General features: G+C 38.1%; 1 protein-coding gene across 1 annotated transcript in view; it reads left to right on the top strand.

Moving 5' to 3' along the window:
• Nucleotides 1–21697, top strand: part of Culd (CUB and LDLa domain) — a 170098-nt gene that overhangs the window by 103246 nt on the left and 45155 nt on the right. The window contains exon 13 of the mRNA XM_081745400.1: nucleotides 9577–9687. Within this exon, the coding sequence (XP_081601526.1) occupies nucleotides 9577–9687 (111 nt within the window). The remainder of the gene's footprint in view (nucleotides 1–9576; nucleotides 9688–21697) is intronic.

Genomic DNA, 21697 nt, shown 5'->3' with positions numbered 1-21697 from the left:
TCATGAGCAGTGGGAACACGCAACGTAGTCCGATAAATCGACCTTCACCTTGTTTCCAACAACCGGTCGTGTTTACGTATAGAGAACACCGTCGCAGGCCTATGATACAGAGTGTCTGCTTCCAACTGTAAAGCGTGTGGGGTGGTTCTGTTAGAGTATGGGCAGTGATATCGTGGTTTTCTGCAGGTCCCATCATAGCCCTGCATGGAATAATAAATGCTAAGGCGTATGAGGCCATTTTGGGGGACCAGTTCTACCCGTGGCCCAAATATTGTTCCCTGATGGTGATGGCATCTACCAAGATTGTTCGGCATCCTGTCACGCTGCAAAAACGGTGAAATCATGGTTTGATGAGCATGACCAGGAGCTATCACACCTCCCCTGGGTCCCACAATCACCAGATCTGAACACCAATGAGTCATTGTGGTCTGAATTAGGAAGGCGTGTTCGATCCCATTACCCTCCACCAGCATCCTTTAAGAAACTGGAGTGTGTTTTGGAAAAACAATGATACAAAATTCCATACACCACAATTCAGGAACTGTATACGTCCATTCCACGTCCGATCCAAGCTGTTTTGGACGCAAAAGGAGCCCCACACCATACTAGGTATGATTTTCAAACTTTTGCAAACGTTTTAGATTTTTGTGCAACCCCTGTATATTTGTTACAGAATCAAAAAAAATATTTTGTGTTAAATCTTAAAAAAACAAACAAAACCTTTTGCACTCCCTGGCCATACGGATAGTCATTGTCATGGAAAGTTATCGTTAGGCATGGCGTCCCAATTAAGCTTCTCAATCCTGCATTGTAAAGGAAAGTATGGGCCAATATGCACGTTTGTCCGTATTGCCGCGACGGAAGATTTTGTTATCTAAATCCCTATGACTTCTTTCCTATGGGGATATTTGAAACACAGACTGTACCGGTTAAACCTCCAAAATGTTTTGGAAATTCGAGCTTGCATAGTGTAGTGAGATATGTCGCAGAGTGTCAAGCCACCTTGAAGAGATTATCCGTTGTAAAAATGTTCACATTAAACATGTGCTGCATTGAGACATTTTTCCACGCATGTCGTAACCAGTAAGTACTAATGTAATCATTTTCATTCCATTAATAAAGGTACCATTTAACATTTAAATATGTCAACTATTCTTTCATCACCCTGTATACTTCATGTAATACAATTATTATTGACGCCCATTGTATACCTGTATTACCTACAGTAAATATATTAAATACTGTAATGAGTGACTAATCAAATTTAATATGTTTTGACATGTGTTTCGAGAATTCAGGAAGGGACAATTGCCCTTCCTTGTTCCCCGCTGCGGACTTCCGTAGCACATTCCTCTCGGGAGAAGGTAGGAACTTGGTCTAGCACTGCTTGCAGCGTTGATAGAGGAAGTGTTCAAAATGATTACAATTTGCGAACTTAGAGCCACGTACCTGATGCATTGTGGATGCATCTACATGCTCAAATGCATTTGGCGCTACTCGAATGGTGTTGCAACCACGAAGGATGCGTTTCTCCGGACCATGAAGATCCTCAACAAAAGACGAACCAGACAAGAACTTTTAGATGCCTCCAAACGTAAAACTCCGCTATGTTCAATCCATGATGAGTATCCTACCATCTAGTAAGCATATTCTGTAATTATCTGATGATCTCCGGAACGTTGTGGTATCATGTATTAGTCTCATACTTCTCTGTTGCCTGCCTTTGAAGTAACTCATACTGAAGTTTCGACATGTCTTAGCGCAGCACCTGTTTGTATGTATACTCATGGATAGAATGTATACTTCAACCATTCTAATTCGTGTTCACCTCAACCATAGGTTGGTGGACAACATGGAAATTTTAGAACTTTTCTCTCCCTTGGGAGAGCTGTTTTATACCTTGATAAGGTCTCTTCTTCGTAACTGCACCTAGATATTCTATCTTTGGTCTTCCTCTTGCTGCTTTTCCTTCTGCTTTTTCCTCTATCAGCACGGTGATCCAATCGGACTGCCGAATAAGATGGCAAAGCATGTTGTTCCTTCATTTTCTTATTATCTTCATTAGCTTCTTTTGGTGCGTCTTCATTTAATTTCCTTTTGGTCCATGCTATGCGTAGCATTCTGCGCCAACACCCCATTTCAAATGCTTCCAGCTTGGATATTTAAGCTTTTCTCAATGTCCACGTCTCTGATCTGTAAAGCGCCACGCTCAATACCAGGGTCTTAATAAATCGTTTACAAACGTCCAACGACACATTTCTTGTTGTTAGCAGCTCTCTTTTCCTATTGAATACTTGTTTAGCCTGCACTATTATGAAACTTGCGTCTTTTTCACTTTCTGTCGTCCGAGTTTTTCACTTGAACCATTACAAAAATTAAAAAAAACGACAGAATTAATGTACAGCAGTTTCAACGAGAATATTTCTTTCAACGTAATATGATTTCTTCTTTATTGACAGAAACACTATTATATTATGTCCAAGCGAAAACAAGTGCAAAGTGGATAAGATTTTTAGAAAGAAGAAGGGACTTTTAACTGTCGACAATTCTCACGGAGTAGAGGAAAATGAGAGTGGTCTATGAAAAAAAAAATCCTTCTGAGATAAATTGCCCTGTCAATCTTATATGTGGAAGGCAGGACAGATGTTCCATATATTCATTGATTACCAAAGCAAGCCAAACACCCAATTCCCTGAACGACTCTTTCGCTCGGGAAAATGGAACGAAAATCGATAACGCTTTTATTACTTTTTTATTTTGATTGTTGATACTTTTTCTCTAGGTATTCAAGCGTAGGTTTTTATCTCTTTTTTTTAAAAAAAAATACATTCGGCAAAAAGTGAATCAAAAAAGAGAAAAAAAGATTGAATGTTTTGTATTCATATGTGTCTATTGATACAAGAATATTCCAACAGACAACTCTCCGTGCATTGATCATTCGTTATGTGTTGGTCAAATACATAGCTATCATGTTTAATCTGTCAACTTAAATGAACATTACATTAAAAACTAAACACTTCTGTGACGTTACATTTCACAAGGTGCTATCACTACTCAAATTACCATTTTATGTAGGTTGGATAAAAATAGTGGCAACACTCTTCTCACATCAGAGGGCTGTGTCTCAACACTACAAGAATTTCGTAGCTGATAAAAGTTTTGTAAGAACATGAATTATTATTATTATTATTATTATTATTATTATTATTATTATTATTATTATTATTATTATTATTATTATTATTATCATTATTATTATTATTATTATTATTATTATTATATTCTGCCTTGGCAGGTCCTAGCACTAATGAGGTTCTTTTTTTTTTCAATTTTAGATTTGGGTCTGGAAATGTTTCTTCCACATTTCTCAATTTTCAGCTTCGTCTTTTAACTCCCAATTTTCTTCTATTTTTTTAAATCACCGATGACTTGTGTTCTTCTTCCTACTCCTCGTTTTCCTTCCATCTTTTATTCTATGGCGGTATGAAGAACACAATTTTCTCGCAAGATGTGTCCAATTCAATTGCCCTTTCTACGAAGAATGGTGGTTAGAAGTGTCCTCTTCTCTCCTATCAGATTTAAAACATATTCGTTTGTTACTTTTTCTGTCCATTTTATCTTCTCTATCTTCCTCCAACACCACATTTCGAAGCTCTCTATATATTTCTTCCCTAGCTTTCGTAATGTCCAAGTCTCTGAACCATAAAATCCAATGCTCCATATATAGCACTTGATCTATTTCTTTCTTAGTCCAATATTAAGGCTGCTAGTTAAGAGTGGCCTTTTCTTGTTGAATGATTCTTTGGGTATGGCAATTCTTAACCTGATCTCTCTCGTGAAGTATGCGTCTTTCGTCAAAATACTTTCCCAGATATTTGAAATGGTCGACCTCTTCAAATACTCTTTGCTCTACTCTGACCCATAAGGGTGCCTTTATACGGGATATTTTCATAAGTTTCGATTTTTTATGTTGATTTCAATTCCATACGGTCTCCTAGTGTCAACTATTTTGCCAATCATTTCCTGTAGTCCTTCTTCGGTTCTAGCTATAATAACCGTATCATCTGCATACCTAATCTTGTTAATGATCTGTCCTCCAATCTTGAAATCTCCAATTCCCATTACTACTTTCTTCATTAAACATTCATTGTAAATGTTGAATAATTGTGGCGACATACTACATTCTTGTCTGTCTCCTCTTTCAACCTCCACACTATTGGTTTCTCCTTCATTCAAGCGTAAATTGACTTGTTGTCCTATGTACAGGGTGCGAATGAGTCGTCGGTCTCTCCAGTTGACCATAATTTCTTTAAGTATTTTCAGAAGTTTCGTCCAATTGATCCTGTCGAAAGCTTTTTACCAGCCTATGAACCACAAACACAACTCTTCCTTTATGTCCAGAACTCGTTCTGAGATAATTCTCATCAACCCAATGGCATTTCTGGTGGCTTTTCGTTTGCGGAATCCGAATTGATCTTCGTCCAACATCTCTTCTATCTTGTTTTCCAGCCACCTGTTAGTCGGGCAGATTTGGGAGGGAGGGCGTACCATGTGGTGTAAAGTTTTTTCTTTGCTTTTTATTATAAAATAGAATGTCATTTGGCAGATTCCGAGTGATGTCATCTTGGCATCCTTGGGCAATTTTCAGTATTACGTCATATATGAGGTCACTGTTTCACACCTTTAGTTTACGTAGTAAACGCTAATGGATGAGTTAAAATCTCAGTAACACAGCAACCACACATAGTAAAGAACGCTTTTTGGCAGAATACATGTAATGAGACCTTTCCGCAATTTGGAACATTTTGGTGGCCATCCCTGGTATGGGAACAATATAGTGACGTCACAATTTTGGAAAAATATTCATTTGAAAATGCACTTTAATAATTCACTGTGAACAAAATGTTTAAACAAGTTGGACCAAACTAAACAAGATAGAATGCAGAAATATGTACGTCCCTTGCGTTCATGAGTCCTAATAAACTGTGGCTTATACACTGACCAGCCAGAACATTATGGCCATCTACTTACTATCGATATAAACCTGTCCAGGTGATAGCAGAGTCACCTGACGAGGAATGCCTGCTAGTCAGACACACGTACAGTGCATGTAATATCAGTGAGCGTGCTAGTCGTGTGTAGAATGGGAAATGTGCCCGATCCATCTGGGTTTGACTGAGGGCAGATTGTAATGGTCCGGAGGCTCGGCACGAGTATTTCAGAAACTGTACAACTTGTCGGGTGTTCGAGCAGTGCTGTGGTGAGTCTTCAACAAGTGGCGAAACCAAGGTGAAACGACATGCAAACGTCGAGAGGTTCGACGACCTCCCTCATTGCAGATGTCGGACGTCGTAGGCTGGAAAAACTGGTAAAATAGGACAGGCGGCGAACTGTGGTGGAAGTAATATCAGACTTTAATGCTGCGCAGAGCACAAATGTATCTGATCACACAGTGCACCTAACCCTCCTAACGATGGGCCTCCATAGCCGACGATCCATCCATGTGAAAATGTTAACAAGACGACACCTGCAACTACAACTGAAATGGACATGTGACCATCGCCACTGAACCTTGGCGCAGTGGAAGAGTGTTGCATGGTCTGACGACTCCCGATACCTTCATTATGTCGATGAGAGGATGCGAATCCGTCGTCTTCCAGGGGAACAGCTCCTTTACACTTGTACTGAGGGTGGCAGATAAGATTCCGTGTCTCAATTATGCTCTGGGGAACATTCATGTGGGTATCCATGATCCAGTGGAACTTGTGCAAGGTACCACGAGGGTCGAGGGATATCGTACACTGGTTGCAGACCACGTACATCCTTTCATGATGGTCATATTTCCCAGCGGCAATGACATTTCTCAACAAGATAATGCGCCATATCACAGGGCCAGGAGTGTGATGGAGTGATTCGAGAAACAGCGGCGAGTTCCAATTGATATGCTGACTCCCATCTTGCCGGATCTGAACCCGATCGAACACCTCTTGATGTGATTGAACTTGCCGTCAGAGCATATCGTCGCCCTCCTTGAAATTTACGGGAATTAGGTGATATGTGTGTGCAGATGTGGTGCGAACTCCTTCCAGGGACCTACCAAGACTTTATTGCTTCCATGCCAAGACACGTCGCCACTTTTATCGTGCCAAAGGTGGACAATATCGACCATTACGTAGGTGGTCATAATCTTCTGGCTGATCAGTGTATTTGTTAAACACAACAATGACATCACAACTATACTTTGCAGATACCTCGTATCTAAAAAAAAAAATAAAAAATAAAGAACTTTACAGGAGAAGAAAAAAGTTTGAAACAGTTGGAGATTAGTTAAAAGCCAACGACTTTTTCGATGGAGAAGTCAATTTGTTATCGTAATTGATTTGTCGCTGACTTTCAACTAATCTCCAACTTTTTTCACTTATTTTTTCTTATGTAAGGTTGTGTCTTGTTTTTGAGATGCGAGGTAGCTTCAAAGTACTGTCATGTTCTCTACAGCAATAATGAGTGAGATTTCTGAACAGATCATATGCGGTTCCTTTGTTAGGTTACTGTATGTGATACATCATCGCATTCGCATCAATTAACTCAACATCTGGAGATATGGTCTCGGAAGAGCTAGTTTCTTCATAAGAACACTTTTATTGCTTTTTCTCATGTTCCCATACGCACTTAAAAGACTAAATGGCAAAACAGATAGTTCAAAATTGAGAACATATGAAAGATCCATTTGCCTCTTTTGCGATATAACTAATAAGCGGCTGTATATTTTAAAAAAAAAAACATAATATCCAATCCTTCTTTCCAAGTTTGAATTTGTTTTCGAATGGCGAAATGGTATTCGCGATTTTTCTTAGACTGTGGTGGAATCCATGCGGTAAATTATTTTTAAAATCTGAAACCATTTCTCTACCACCAATCTCCAGAGCATCTTCTACATTTACATTAAGGTCGCCTGTATTTCCAGTACTGACGTGGTGACAGTAGTGACGTGAAACAATATCATTGATTTCAGTATTTAGTGGATAAATGCATTAAAGTTGAAAAGCTTCTCTTATCTTCTCTCGGTCATTTTGATCAAGCTGGCTTCCTTCTCTTTGTGAGTATTTTCCTTGGAATCCTCTTCCATCAGATCCACTGATATGGACACGATATTGCAGATATGGTAAGATAGAATCCATCCGGAAACTTGATCTGGAGAAAGTCATCCCAATAAGCATCTTCTACATTTACATGAGCATTTTACCTTCCTCTTTCTAATATAACTTTGATCTCCAAACTAACCTACATGATCATCATTCCAAAGTCCAGCTCTATGGTGCAAGCACTATGTCCTTCTAAGACAGTGTCTTTAAGCTTAGAAGGGAGAGCATTTTCCATCTCAACAATGTACCACGTCATGTATCTCGCATAGTTGAAATGTGCAGCTGCTTTCTAAAAAAAAGCGCTTTTGACAGTACAGCTTAATTTACCAATCACCCTCTCTTTGTGATCTAATAAACAAGTGAGTAATGACAACAGGGATGATTAACATGTCAATCTTCAAATTGACTAGTTGGGTTTCCCCTTGCTTTGTGAAGTCTACACTGTAGCTCTTCTACTGTGTTAATTCCATCGTGAATAAAGTCCTCAGGAAGAACGGATGCCACCATACGCAATCCTCGCACTGCTCTCATCCATATTTTCTTTCGGAAAACATGTTTCTCACACCTCCAAACGCTGACTAGCAAATTCTCCTAACCGCTTCCTCTCATAAGATATCCAATGGATCCAATGAATGACATTAGTGTGTGCATCATACCTGGTCTAGCAACGAAGTGATGCCAGCGCTCGATATCAGATCACTTTATTTCCCTTATAACTTTGTATATGTGCATGTCTGCTGTGATATGTATATAGAGATATTTTTCTCAGACTTCTTCCACATAACAACGTTTTAAGAACGGTATCTGGATGAGACATTGGAGAATCAATAAGTGGCCCAAACATATAGCGTGCTGGAGTTGACGTATAGTTTGTTTTTCTGAAAATTCTGTTCATGTACTCCGACCATTCTATATCGTCACCAGTCAGAATAGTTTGCAACCACTGCACGTCCATTACATAATGCATGAGAAATATTCTCTGAAGTTTTGATGGTATTATCGAGAGATTGACCTTTCGTGATAGCCACAAAGGATGGGCACGGTTACTTTGGACCGCGGTATGCATAGGCGTTACTTGTATCAAGTTATTGAGTCTGAGATGATACAAAAATGACGTGGTATTGTTAATACATATGATCGTGTCTCGTCATCGGGTATATATGATTCCTGTACACTATCCACATTAGCGTAACATAAACACCCTTATCTCACTTTTTATCTTTTTGCAAGTTTTACTGTGGTGCTTTCATGAGTAAGAAATATTTATTTTATATTTTTCTTTGCCATTTCCTTTAGTTTGGTCCAATTTGATTAAATATTTTTTTCGTACCGAATCATTAAAGTGAATGAATATTTTTTTTTTAAATTGTGACGTCACTATATTGCTCCCATACCAGAAATGATCACCAAAATGTTTCAAATTGTAGAAAGTTTTGACTACATGTATCCTGCAAAAAAAAAAAGTTTTTTTACTGTGTATGTTTGCTGTGTTTCTGAGATTCTAACTCATCCATCAGCGTTTACTGCGTAAATTAGAGGTGTGAAACAGTGACGTAAAAATATGACGTAATATTGAAAATTGCCCAAGAATGCCAAGGTGGCATCAATCGGAATTTGAAAATGGTGGCATCAATCGGAGAACATTCTAATTCCTAATAAAAAGCAAGAAAAAACTTTATATCATGTGGTACGGTATAGTGAAATTCACCATTGCTATCATCTCGACTATGTTCAGTATACGCGCAATAAAGATGATGTAAGTAGTTAACACTAATCGAATATAATCTAACCTAAATTAACATAACCTAGCCTAACCTAACCTAAACTAAAATAAACTAGTCTAGTATGAACATAAATCAGCGAAATTGTAACATTTTTAAACTAATATAATTTATCCTAAACTAATCTAATCTATTGTAAACTAAACTAAACCAACGTAAACTAACCTAATGTGTAGAAATCACGATTTTTTTTATTTTTATGTTTTTATTTTTATTTTATTTTATTTTATTATTTTTTTTTAAAATGGCTGGATTCCTTCTACTAAACAAACACAATAACTGAAAATTCACTATGTGCATCCTTGTGTAGATCTAAAAAAATCCTTCGTAAAGCTTAAATAGAAAATACACATAAATTTCAGTATGAGACATGTCTGTAGTCAGGCCCGTATCCATGGGAGGTGTAGGGGGTGGGGCCCCCTACATGTTTGCTGACCTCCTTAAAATATTGATGGTAGGCTTGCAAATGAACTATAATTTGGTGATGAAATATAATATGATTGGATCGGCCCCCTTCTAACTTCTACCGCCCCCTTCATTTTTGGGCTGGCTAACGACCTGTCTTTAGTATGTAATAAATCTTATACTTATCAAGTATATGTAATATTTCGTTTAATAGTTAACGTGTTAATTTCCTAAATCATCTTTTCTAGGCTTAATTCTATTGATCTGTACTTTGCTGTTGTTGCTTTATCGAATGGGAGCCAGAGCTCGGCAACAGAGAGAATGGCAAAGCCAAATCAGAACAATCAGCGAATTTCTTGGTAAGTGACAAGTTCTGTCTATTTATTGAAATTCTATAATTACACTTGAATATGGGTAACTGAAAACAAAACTAATTTTACTCATTTATGAAGATGAGCTGGAAGATAAGAAATGAACCTTTTGTAGTACTTAATAGTTATTGATGTTTCAAAAAATTGAAAGGATCATGCAACATTCCATATTACAAATGTATGTTTCAGTGTGTAGTCAGTAGATCCAAGTAGTTAAAATGTTATGTACACAGACCTGCATCCATAGAAAATTATGCACGCAAGGTACGTATTTGACAAATCTAGGATTTAGGTATTTTATACAAACTTTGCATACCTTTCAAAAAATATACATTTCTGTATTCTGAGAAGATTGCCTTCGAAATTACACATTCCAAGTAGGATGATTACCTGTCCCGATTTTCGAGAAAATGTCCCGCGTCTCGACCCAGTTCTAAGGGGACTTTGAAATGTCTAGACTTTCATACAGAGGGTACCAGGAAAGTTTTGCTGGAAGCAAGATCTGTACTGTAATGAGGGTGTTCAAGAAGTTTCAGTCCTGTAGTAGTCACATATTCGGTGCAGGCTTTAACGCGGTAAGCTACAGCATTGTCATGATGGAGGTCTGTCCGACTGTTTTGCCGACTCTGGCGGTCAGCAACAGTCGCCAAAGAGTCGGCAAAAGGCATTTTATTTTACGATTTTCGACCGCTTGCCGCCTCGGCAAAAGATCAGCAACTTTGAACAAGTAGATCGTTGTGCCGCCGCAAACGGATGCCGGCTGCCTCCGGCGGCCCACCACCGTCGACGGAGGCAATCCATCTTTCCGACCGCGACTTCCTGATGGCGTATATTATTTGTTAGTCTTTACTCAATATTTTGCAATCAAGCCTTTACTCCTTACTTGATTAACTAGAAAAGAACTACTTCTACAATAAAGGTAATGCTCCTCAAAAGGTGATCCGAGTCAAGAAATAAGCTTTTCTCGTCTGAAAATTTATTTATTTATTTATTGAAAGAGTTGGACTGGTCGCGTCGACAGCAAGGTCTTTTGCACCCTTCTGTGGCATTAAAAGTAGGAAATAAAGAAAAGAATAAAAGAGCATAATTTCCCAGGAAAAATGCAAATTAAAAGCGTGGTCTATAGCGTAATAAAAGATGTCAGTTCATTTAGGAGTTAAAAAATGTCATAGCATTTAAGAAACGCGCAAACTCAACACACAAATACAAAGACTGGTTAATACACAAAGACACGTTGATCTCTGCCGGGGCAGCACGGTAATAGGTGAATACATGTTGGGCAGCCCGTAATTACTGTGCTGCCAAAATGTCTTGAGCCGTGGCAAAAATGCGAACTAAAGTTCACACCCTCACACACCCTCGCGTTGAGCCAATAAGGGTTCAACTGTTCCTAAGCGAGAGAAAGCGAGGGGAATTACTTCAGACGATAGCAGCGCTTGCAACGGAAGACTAGGGATCAAGTCAATGCGGTATAATAATAGTACTGGATATAATTGTGCAGAAAAGAAAACAAAAGGAAGGAAACGCTATGACAAGCACAAAATCAGCATGAAAAGTCGTTAGATAAAATAAGATATAAGTTAATTAAAATGTGAAACATGCTCTACCAAAGAAGTCACAACTTAAGCATGTTGTAGGAAAGAGAACACTTTGAGGATCATCTGGGCATCGTCTCCAAGAAAAGGTAGGCATATCAGCTGGTAGTCCAAGTCGGGTCCTTGAGTAGAAGTCTCGTCTTGACTTGTTTCACGAAGAATTATCTCTCACCTCATTTCTCAAGAAGCTTTTTATCGTCTCGGTTTGCAAATTTTCTTTTCATCTCGTTTATTTACGTTCAAACTTTATGCTCTGGTGTATTTCTTAATTTCATCTGAAAATTATCAAAATCTTTCCGCGTCATATTATATCCATGAAGAGTGTGATATATCAACATTTAACTCATATTTATTATTGGAGTATATTAAAAATGTTTTTTTTTTTTTTTTTTTTTTGGTAGTCAATAATAACCCGGGATTAGCTCTTCACCAACTTTATTATAAAAAAAACAATTCTCTATAGAACAGTTTACAAAGTTCATTTGTAAAATAAAAATAAAAATGTTTCCAAGTAAGTCTTTAGCACACGTAAAATGGCTTCGGATAATGAAGGTATTAAATTAGGTATGTACAGGTATTCCGTTGTTCAAAGCAGTCTCTACGGTGTGTTTGTTAAAGGAATCTCCTTAGTTTGTAGAGACTATGAGAGACAGTTTGGAAGGTACCTTCTTCGCCCAATGCGGACCCCAGAGGTGGGTAGTGATTAGAAATCTCCTTTGCCCAATGCGGCTATCCGAGATAACGTAGGATCAGGGAACTCCCTTATTTAATGCGACCTCAGGAGCAAATGTTCTAGGTTCTAGGTGATCAGTTGAGAACTGATAGTTTGGTCCTCTCATGGTAGAGGTCTGCACGGACCGGAACTTTTAGCCCGAGTCCGGCCCGGCCCATGAATTTATAATGAGAGGCCCGACCCTAGTCCAAAATATGTTTTAGCATTTAGGCTTGAGCCCGGCCCGAGCTCGTGTGATAATCAAATAAGCCCGAAATAAGCCCGAACTACAGAAACTTAATAATTAACGCAAAATTGTATTTTTATTTACAGCAATTAGAGGTTTAATTTTGCAGTTGTGCTTTAAAAGTTCTCCAGAAAGAACGGTTTAGTAAATATTATTGTGCCATGTATTCACAAGGTTCGGGCCGAAAAGACCCGAGAAATATGGTTGTACATTTGAAAATTTACGGTCCGAGCCCAACCCGGGACCGAAGTGATATATATATGTTGTAGATCCGAGTCCGGCACGCGCGAGCCGGCTCGAGCCTGTGCAGACCTCTATCTCCTGGTGCTCTTTTATGGGTGACTTCTGGACGGTTAGCTGATCTTCGGTTTCCTCCTAGCCGGCTTCGTGTCTTCCAGTTTCTTCCGTGTATCGTATGCTTGTATTGGTGTTTATAAACAATAGCACGTGTTTAGAGTTGTAACATGTGCTCGAAGAAGTAATACACACTGAAAGGTTGGGGTCCTTACTTTGTGTAATACCTTGTAAATCTTTAAACGTTGTAGTTCGTGGTGTTCACACAATCACTTTATCAAATTATAGCTTGCATACTATGAATAACGAAACACTGAAGCAGAGTTTGAGAACTAAGACTTGGGTGATTTAGTATTGCCCACAGAATTTGTTAAATTTCTCGTCTCATCTCGGAAATGAGACAAAAATTGCCATGTGTCTAATTTCGTCTCGAATTTGAAAAGGCACTTTTCATGCCCAATAATTTTTTTTAAAAGTAGACCCCTACATTTTGCGAGTCTTATATGAGTTCATTCAAAAAAAAAAAAAAAAAAAAAAAACATTATGATACGAAAACATGTTCAGACTTGTTAACATGAAGTTAACTGAACGCCTAGTCGTTCTGCAATCAACAACTCTTCTATGAGTATTGGGGTTGTATAGGAAGCAGGCGTTTGATAATTAAATTTTACAATAAAACTGAAGTTAAAAGCTAAAGTGGAAGTTACATAGAAGTATTGTGTTGCCATCGGGTTTACGTATCAGTACAAAATTTCAGAGCTTTAATTAGTAAGAGAGTGTGAGAAATTCAAGTTGCAATATATGATTCTAATAATCAAATAAATTGAAAAGAAAGTTAGTAAAAGCTTGTAATAAAAAGAAGAAACAATTGTACTCAAAAAACATACTAGGAGAATTGTAATAAAAAATAAAAGAAATAAAGAAGGAGCGAAGGAACAAAACAAAAGGCAGAATAACACGAGGAGCAAAATAAAAAGAAACGAAGAAAGAAAATAATGAAAAAAGAGGGAAAAGAAAAGAATTATTGGTTTGAATAATGGGAGTTTGTCTTAATAATTTTGGAGGGCAATTCGAAGTAAGGTTATATGTATATTAAAATATGGAAAAGGTAATAGATCTTTAAAATTGAAAGATAGGAGTACATTTTCAATCATCAGAAAACCATTATAAGTATATTACAGAATGGTTTATGAAATTCGCCGTCTTTGTTTTGCCTTTTGGAACAAGCATTCAGAGGCGTTTGGGACACTAAAACAGCTTAAATACCAACCATTTAATTTTGTAGCCGTCTAGGGTCACAGGTTATATGGCCCATAAAGAAATTTATATTTCGAAATGGCTTTCCCGACAAATATAGAATTGTAATTTCGTCATTACAATCGCTAGAAATAAAATGCATCTTTTATTAGCCTCAAACATTTTTATTGTGTGTTCGGCCACAGACTATTTAAGAATGACAGTCACGTCCGGAGGTACTTGGTGTTTACACAAGGATTTTGCCAACGCAATTCTCATTGGTTTCCCCGGTCACGAACGCACTTCCCGCTACTAACATGTATACAATTGGCTAATTCAAGGATATACAACGTAACATTGCAACATTTCACATGCTCGAACACGTATTTGAATTTATTTTATTTCAGCAGACAGACAGCTATTGCGTTCTGGTTTGAACAGAAAGAAGTATTTATTACTTCTGTTGCTAACTTCTCTTCAAACGTATTTTTATTTACAAGTAGTTATTGTTTGTGTTACGAGAAGATAAACAGCAATAGATGTAACCTTCTACTTAATAGTGTTATATATATATCCTGGGGGCTCTATTTGAGAGTCAATGCGTATGAGGGTATCACCATTCATCTTAGAGACAGCGAAAAACATGGATTTGACACTAATATCGGTCATTTTGGATTATTTTTACATGTCACAGTACTCCCCCCTCCCGCAGGTGACCCCCGGCCCGCATACAATGGTAGCTAAATTTGAAAATCATCGCTAATGGAAGTGTCACCGCTGATCTCAGCCACAGCGAAAACTATGGACTTGACACCAATATCGGTTATTTTGGATTATTTTTACATGTCTCGGTATCACCGGAGGGGGACTCCCGGCTCTGCAGCCGAATGGAGTGAATTTGGAAGTTAATGCGATCGGAGTTTCACCATTGATCTCAGCGACCGCAAAAACCATGGATTTGACACTAATATCAGTCATTTTCTGCTACTTTTTCATGTCCCGGTAAACGGCCCCCCTGGGTACCTTGGTTCGAATTTTAAAAAAACGCTTCGCCTTGCTCTGGGCCTGGACCAAGGTACCCGTGACCAAAATTTACGAACTCTCGGTCCACTCGTCTTGGTCGCCAGATCTCACACAGACAGACACACGAACAAAGAAGCTCAATAAATGTGAAAGTGCTTCACAATTCTATTTACTATGAATGAAATTCTGAATTACTTTCGTATTCGTTGGATTTTATGAATATTATTATTATTATTATTATTATTATTATTATTATTATTATTATTATTATTATTATTATTATTATTATTATTATTATTATTATTATTATTATTATTATTATTATTATTATTTAGACGTGATGCTTTCTGAGTTAGATTCGTGGCGTCTTGCGAAGAAAAATCTTGCAAATACTGTACAGAGTGGCCCAAAAGTAGGTATACAGTCCCGTACTGATCAGCTAATTCCTTTTTATATAATTTCTTATTGTTATCTATCAGATAGACTTAGTTGCTTTATTGTTTGTTCTTAATGCCTTTTTACTTACATCTTAAGCTCGGAACAGCCGAAGGAAATAAACCTATAAGCTAGAATGTCATACCTGATCAATGTAGAGGTGTATACCTACTTTTGGACCACCCTGTATGTTGGTTTTTAAAAGGAGCGTAAAAGGACATCCAGTATGATATCAATACTTCAAATGAAAAGTGAAAAAAAGAAAAACAAGTGTAGTTTTCTATTCGGCGCTGAAGAATGCCTAACTGTTTCAGTGATCTACTGTACGCACTTCTGCCTTTTACTTACCATATCCAAACCCCATTCATGCTACACCATATATCGGCTAAGTTCAACGTGTTTGAACTCGTTTTCTCTGCTGTTAATGTGCCTTTTCTTCAAGCGACTATTTTTTTATTACACACTCAGAAACAAGGATAGGATGACCTGAAATCTGAGGTCTGGAGGATAACCCACTAGCAACAAACCAACAAAGGGAAGGAAAGACAGAGTGGAAAACTGAAATCTGAGGTCTGGAGGATAACCCACTAGCAACAAACCAACAAAGGGAAGGAAAGACAGAGTGGAAAACTGAAATCTGAGGTCTGGAGGATAACCCACTAGCAACAAACCAACAAAGGGAAGGAAAGACAGAGTGGAAAACTGAAATCTGAGGTCTGGAGGATAACCCACTAGCAACAAACCAACAAAGGGAAGGAAAGACAGAGTGGAAAACTGTTTTGTAACCCAAAGTCGAGTCATTTTTTCTTGCAGCAACCGACCCTTCAAAGAAAAGTTTTCATTTAAAAAAAAAAAAACTTTTTTTTAGCTTGCTCCTTATTTTAGCTTCCGTGGTAATAATGAAAGATGGAAAGATGCATCGCAATTTGCGATACATTTTTCAATTTGTATCGCATTTCCATGCTTTTGTATCGCAAATGGAGATGTGATAGTGCTTTAAAACGCATATATAGGGTGTAACGGGAGGTAATGCAAATACTGCGGTAGGTTGTTGCACGTGACTAGCACATGAAAAAAAGTTTATATGAACATATATCGCCTAATGCCTAGTTTTCGAATAAATTGGGGAAAAGGAGTAACAACGAAAAAATACCACATACGTATTCACCGATTTATTACTTGTAGTACCATTAGTGAGAGCACATATTTTAGCGAATGTACAGTGGTATGTCCTCAAATGCAAGTAGTAATGTCGTTTCCAGAAACTGAAGGAAAATCTGTCAATTCAGATTATTGTCTAGGACGATTGGGCCATTGAGTATGTCATTCACCACGGCACACCACACATTAACCGAGAAACTGTACTGGAAATTTGTGGGGATGGTGGCATGCGGATTGGTATCACACCAATAATGCCAATTGTGGCTACTAACTTATTTATATCATCTCGCATAAAAGTAGTCTCATCGGTGAACATGATATACGGGATTAAGTGCTCATGTTGTGTTACCCATGTACAAAAGCCACATTTCTCTTCGTCACCATCATGAAGGCTTTGCACACGCTGAAAAGGTGCAGATGCAGATCTTTCTCTGCTAATGTTCTTCACACTGCTATATCAGACCCGACCTCGAGCCGACATGCTATGCGCCTGGTACTTGTTATGGGGCTGCGTTATACTGATTGCAATATACGCCGACGTGAAGTACGAGCCAGCCTTCTATGCTTCTCAGCATATCTATAGTATGCACTGTGCCATGGTTCCTGATGGATTGGTACACGTTGGCGAATACACGGATGTTTGGTATTCGAAGGTTTGGAAATCTACGCCGGAACTCGTTTACTGCCAGCCAGATGACTTTTGCCATTGCAGAACCCATAAACAAATATTATGTCTGCGTATTCTGTATTTGTGAACACGGTTGGCATGTTGGCTCATTCAACGCCCCGAACTGCAACAGTAATACACGACACTGACCTGTCCACACTCACTGCACTCACACACGCAACTGACGTACAGGACATGGATCTGGAACCAAGGTCTCGTTACTCGGCGCGGTGAATAGGATCTAGGATCACCCGGAAGAAGCCTTGACAGTGCATTTATACACTTTTGTATGCGTTAATAGTACTACTAGTAATAAACCGGGGAATACGTACGTGGTGTTTTTCGTTGTTCCTCTTTTCCCCAATTTACTCGAAAACTAGGCATTTCGCGATATATGTTCATATGATCTTTTTTCCTGTACTAGTCACATACAACTACCTATCGCAGTATTTGCATTACCTCCCGTTAAACCCTGTATATACACAGGATGTTCATTTATTATGTAGCCAAAATCTACTGGTGAAATCCTCATACCTAAATAATAAAACAGTCCATATGAACATAGGGCGAAAAACGCATTGTTTCAAAGTTACGAGATGCCGAAATCCAGAAAATTGTAACTTTGCGGCTGCCTAGCTCGAAAACTATTAGAGATATTAAATGCGGTTAAAGAACTACTAGAGAAACAGTGTAGAACATAGTACACTTTCTATCTAAATACCTACGTTTCAGAGTTGGGTTGTTCCGGCGCACATGATTTTAGAGAGAGAGAGGTGAAAGAGCGGAACCTATCCCGCCGCTCCCTCTATAAAATCCGCTGCACCGATACGTCCCAACTTTCAAACATGGTTATTTAGATAGTCAGTGTACTTATTCCTCTAAGATTTCTTTAACCATTCTTGATATCTCTCATTTTTCGAGCTAGGCAGCCTCAAAGTTACAATTTTCTCGATTTCGGCATCTCGTAACTTTGAAACAACGCGTTTTCCGCTCTATGTTCATATGGACGATTTTATTGTTTTGAGTGTGAGGATTTCACCGTGTATTTTGCCTACATAATAAGTGAACACCTTGTGTATAGATAGATACATAGTTAGATAGATAATAGAGTTGCCTAAAGCCAAACGGAACTAATTATATTTTTGTGCTGAGGGAAATTAACCTTTATGGAAAGAGGAGCAACTTCAAATGTACTGCTGCCAGAAACAAATATTGTGTATAAAACTGGTTTACTTTTGTTATTTCATAACAAATTATAACTACACTCATGATTCTATTATCATTTGAGCTGTCGGAAACCAGATCGCACGTGTACATTAAGCCGGTTTCTAAGTTTAAGCATAAAATCATTTGAGTTTCGCGTATTTCAAGTGAACATAATACCATAACAAAGTAAGTGTAGAAATCAACGTAACAATCACGTGAAACCCAATTCCCAAGGACCTAATTGTAACATCCGTAAATCCTTTGCGGACTTAACGTCCGCCTGTATCTAACATTCTGCTATGAACATATGATTGAAAATTGGGTAATATACGTACTCCATGTTAAAAAATGAAATTATATCATTAAAATGGATTCGTGCATAGCAGTGGTGCATATTTATGTAGGTCTATAGTAAAATATCATTCTCTCGCGTAATGACCGTTCGTAGCATACGGATGAAGAATGATAAAGCATGCCTGATTTCTGGAGGGATGTTTGAAAAGGAAACATTCGCTAGTGGATACACAAGATATCGGAGAATACGAACTTGTTTGCCGTGGCACTCCATTAAAACCGTGACACAAAGGGAACTTAACAGATAGATTTGAGCTAAAGAACTAGAACAATCTATGTTCTTCTTGCCTTAAACCCTAATTCCTCTTTCATATGCGATAACTCATGTTTAACAGGATAATAATTTTATCATGAATCAGGAATAGTCAACGTCTTTTGTTTGCAGTTTGTAACATGAAAATAGATTAAACAATAACTATTGATCATATGCACATGAATAATATAACATAAATCTGCTTCTGGGATACATTCTTGGATTCAATCGGCCGTATAGGTTTAACCATTAGAAGAAATACGCTGAGTTGTCAGATACTTATAGCAGAGCGGGGGTGTCTCACTGTTATGCCCTTACGAAATAAAGCAGCTTCCCTAACGAACGGGAGTCTACCATTCTGAGCAGTGACAACATCCGAGTGTTAAAAGGTAAGCTCACCTCTTTGAAAAACGTAGTCCCAAGTTACCGAATCCCACGGTGTGCCCAAAGCCCGGCAGAGTCCAACTCACACCAGAAACCACAGATAACCCGGGGCGTCCCGATTTTGTCCCTGCCGCCTGCTTACCTACTTGTCGTTCTAACAGCGTCAAGGGGTACATTGCAGACTCTTAACCTCCAACTCCCGGATCCAAGGACACGCCTTCCTTGCCCATTGGGAAGGTATCCTTAAGGCCTCCTTTTCCCGGTAGCAGAGCAAGGTAACAGTTGCTGTCTACTTCAGTATACGGAAGATATACACCGTAAATTACCAGCACCAATGGGTGATGTCAAGGATGTTATAAAATAGAGGATCTGCCCATACGTATCTTCATCATGTGAACTCAATGATGCCAGAAAACAACCGAGCATCGTCTGAGCTGGCACGTCTGATTGGCTACTCTCGTTTCCGCCATGATCGTTGGCTCAGAACATTGCGATCTTAGTGGCGCGGAGTGGGCAGAGTAGGTGTGGCGAAGCTGTGACGCATGGCTTCACGATTTTGTTGTATGGGCAGATCCTCTATTTTATAACATCCTTGGGTGATGTAGTCCATCTGCATCGGAACAATATGACAGTGAGGGACCGCAATAGGTGGAAGGAGTAAGGCAACGGTAAATGGTTTAACAAAGTTAGAGTTACAAGCAAAAATTCCTTTTCTGCCGCCGACTACTCATCCAAATGAAGTAAGCCTAGTCTAATAAGTAAATTGAGTATGTTAACGGACATCCGTACGGTGATTCTCCTTTGTTTAGATGATACAACTCATCGGGAAACAAACTAGATATTGCAACCTGATAGACGTATGTAATGTACACTCATGTTCAAAATTATTGTCACATGTCTATAAATATGATGTTGTAGGAATATAATTTGATAACCAAATCGCCCGGTATTTCTTATAATGTTAGTATGTGTATAACCAGCAAAGACATGTATGTGGCAAATTTCATGTCAAAAGAGCAGTAAATAAGAACAATAAAACGAACATAAACTTTATTGTCCATTTAGCAACATTTTGTTTTACTTATTCTGATTTTCGTATTTATAATTCTTTTCCTATGAAATTTACCACAAATATACATTTCCCGATTATACACATAGTATCAGAATCAAAAGTACCCTACAAAATCATTATCAAATTATATTCTTACAAGAAGACAGTTATAGATATGCGACAATCATTTTGGACATGAGTGTACCTATCCACACGTAACATACGAAAAACTGTTAGATGTTAATATATAGCAGGGACATGATGTAACATGTAAACGAAGAAAACCACAATCCTTATGTAGCATTTACATAGCATATGTCACTTGCAGATCCGAACTATACGGCTGTCCGTGAAAATTTTTTTATTTTTCAATGTGTACCGTACTTACAGCAACAAGGCTTTTGAGAGGTCTGTAGCTTGACGAATCAGTACTGCGTGTACTCTGACGAAAGAGCTAATCCCAGACTCTCGGACGCAAGTCATTTAGCCTCGAAGACACTCTGCAACACTAAAAACTGCGCTGGGAAAAATCCCTTATCCGGTCAGAGGTGTAATGTACAAATATACGGAATCCTTATGTTTACTATAGAAATCAGTACGGAGCGTACGTTACCATCATGCCGTTGCAGAATGCCTGACGTCTAACATCTTCCGAATATTACATACTTATACATATGTTACATACGTCAGCTATATGTTACGTATGTCCATCTATATGTGAGATCCTGACAGTTCTTTCGTTCGTACAGAAAGTGCGTTTATTCGGAACACTTATACGGAAAGTACGTAAAAAAATATATACTTCTTCAGTTTACTTTTGGTATACGTTAAGTCCAAAAACTACAAGATTTACACATGTAACCTACGTTTTTACGTACGCTACATACATTTTTAGCGTGTCAAATAAACTTATATTTATAAAAATACAACGATAAAGGAGCTTAGTTGTGAATTCATTTCAAAGAACCAGCTGCCAGACCTAATTAATTACCAAAAATAAGTTGCGTTTTCTTTATCTTTTTTTAGTAACGAATAAAACAAGCACTGAATACCACATAATTATTCAAAATAAGGGGAAAAAAGTGTTCCCTATGAGCTGAGACAAAATGTTTAATTATCTCCAAGAATGACTTAATTTTTAAGCTTTCAACCATTAATTTATGAAGTTTCTGTTGTGTTAAATGTTCCATTCTCACGCGACAATTTCTACCATTCTTTGGCTTAGACTGTTTTTTGTTGCTCGACCACATAGAAGGATAAATCACAGATTAAATCTCCCTTTCATTAAAAGATAGTTATCAAAATATTGAGATGATAATAGCTATAACACAAACCTACCAACATTTAATTTCCAGGGAAATTTTTAGAAAGAAAAATAAT

This window comes from Thermobia domestica, chromosome 18, assembly GCF_964235325.1.
Source record: "Thermobia domestica chromosome 18, izTheDome1.hap1.1, whole genome shotgun sequence".
NCBI classification, from domain to species: domain Eukaryota; kingdom Metazoa; phylum Arthropoda; class Insecta; order Zygentoma; family Lepismatidae; genus Thermobia; species Thermobia domestica.
The sequence above is the reverse complement of the archived record's forward strand: the minus strand, read 5'-3'. Positions and strand labels throughout refer to the sequence as shown.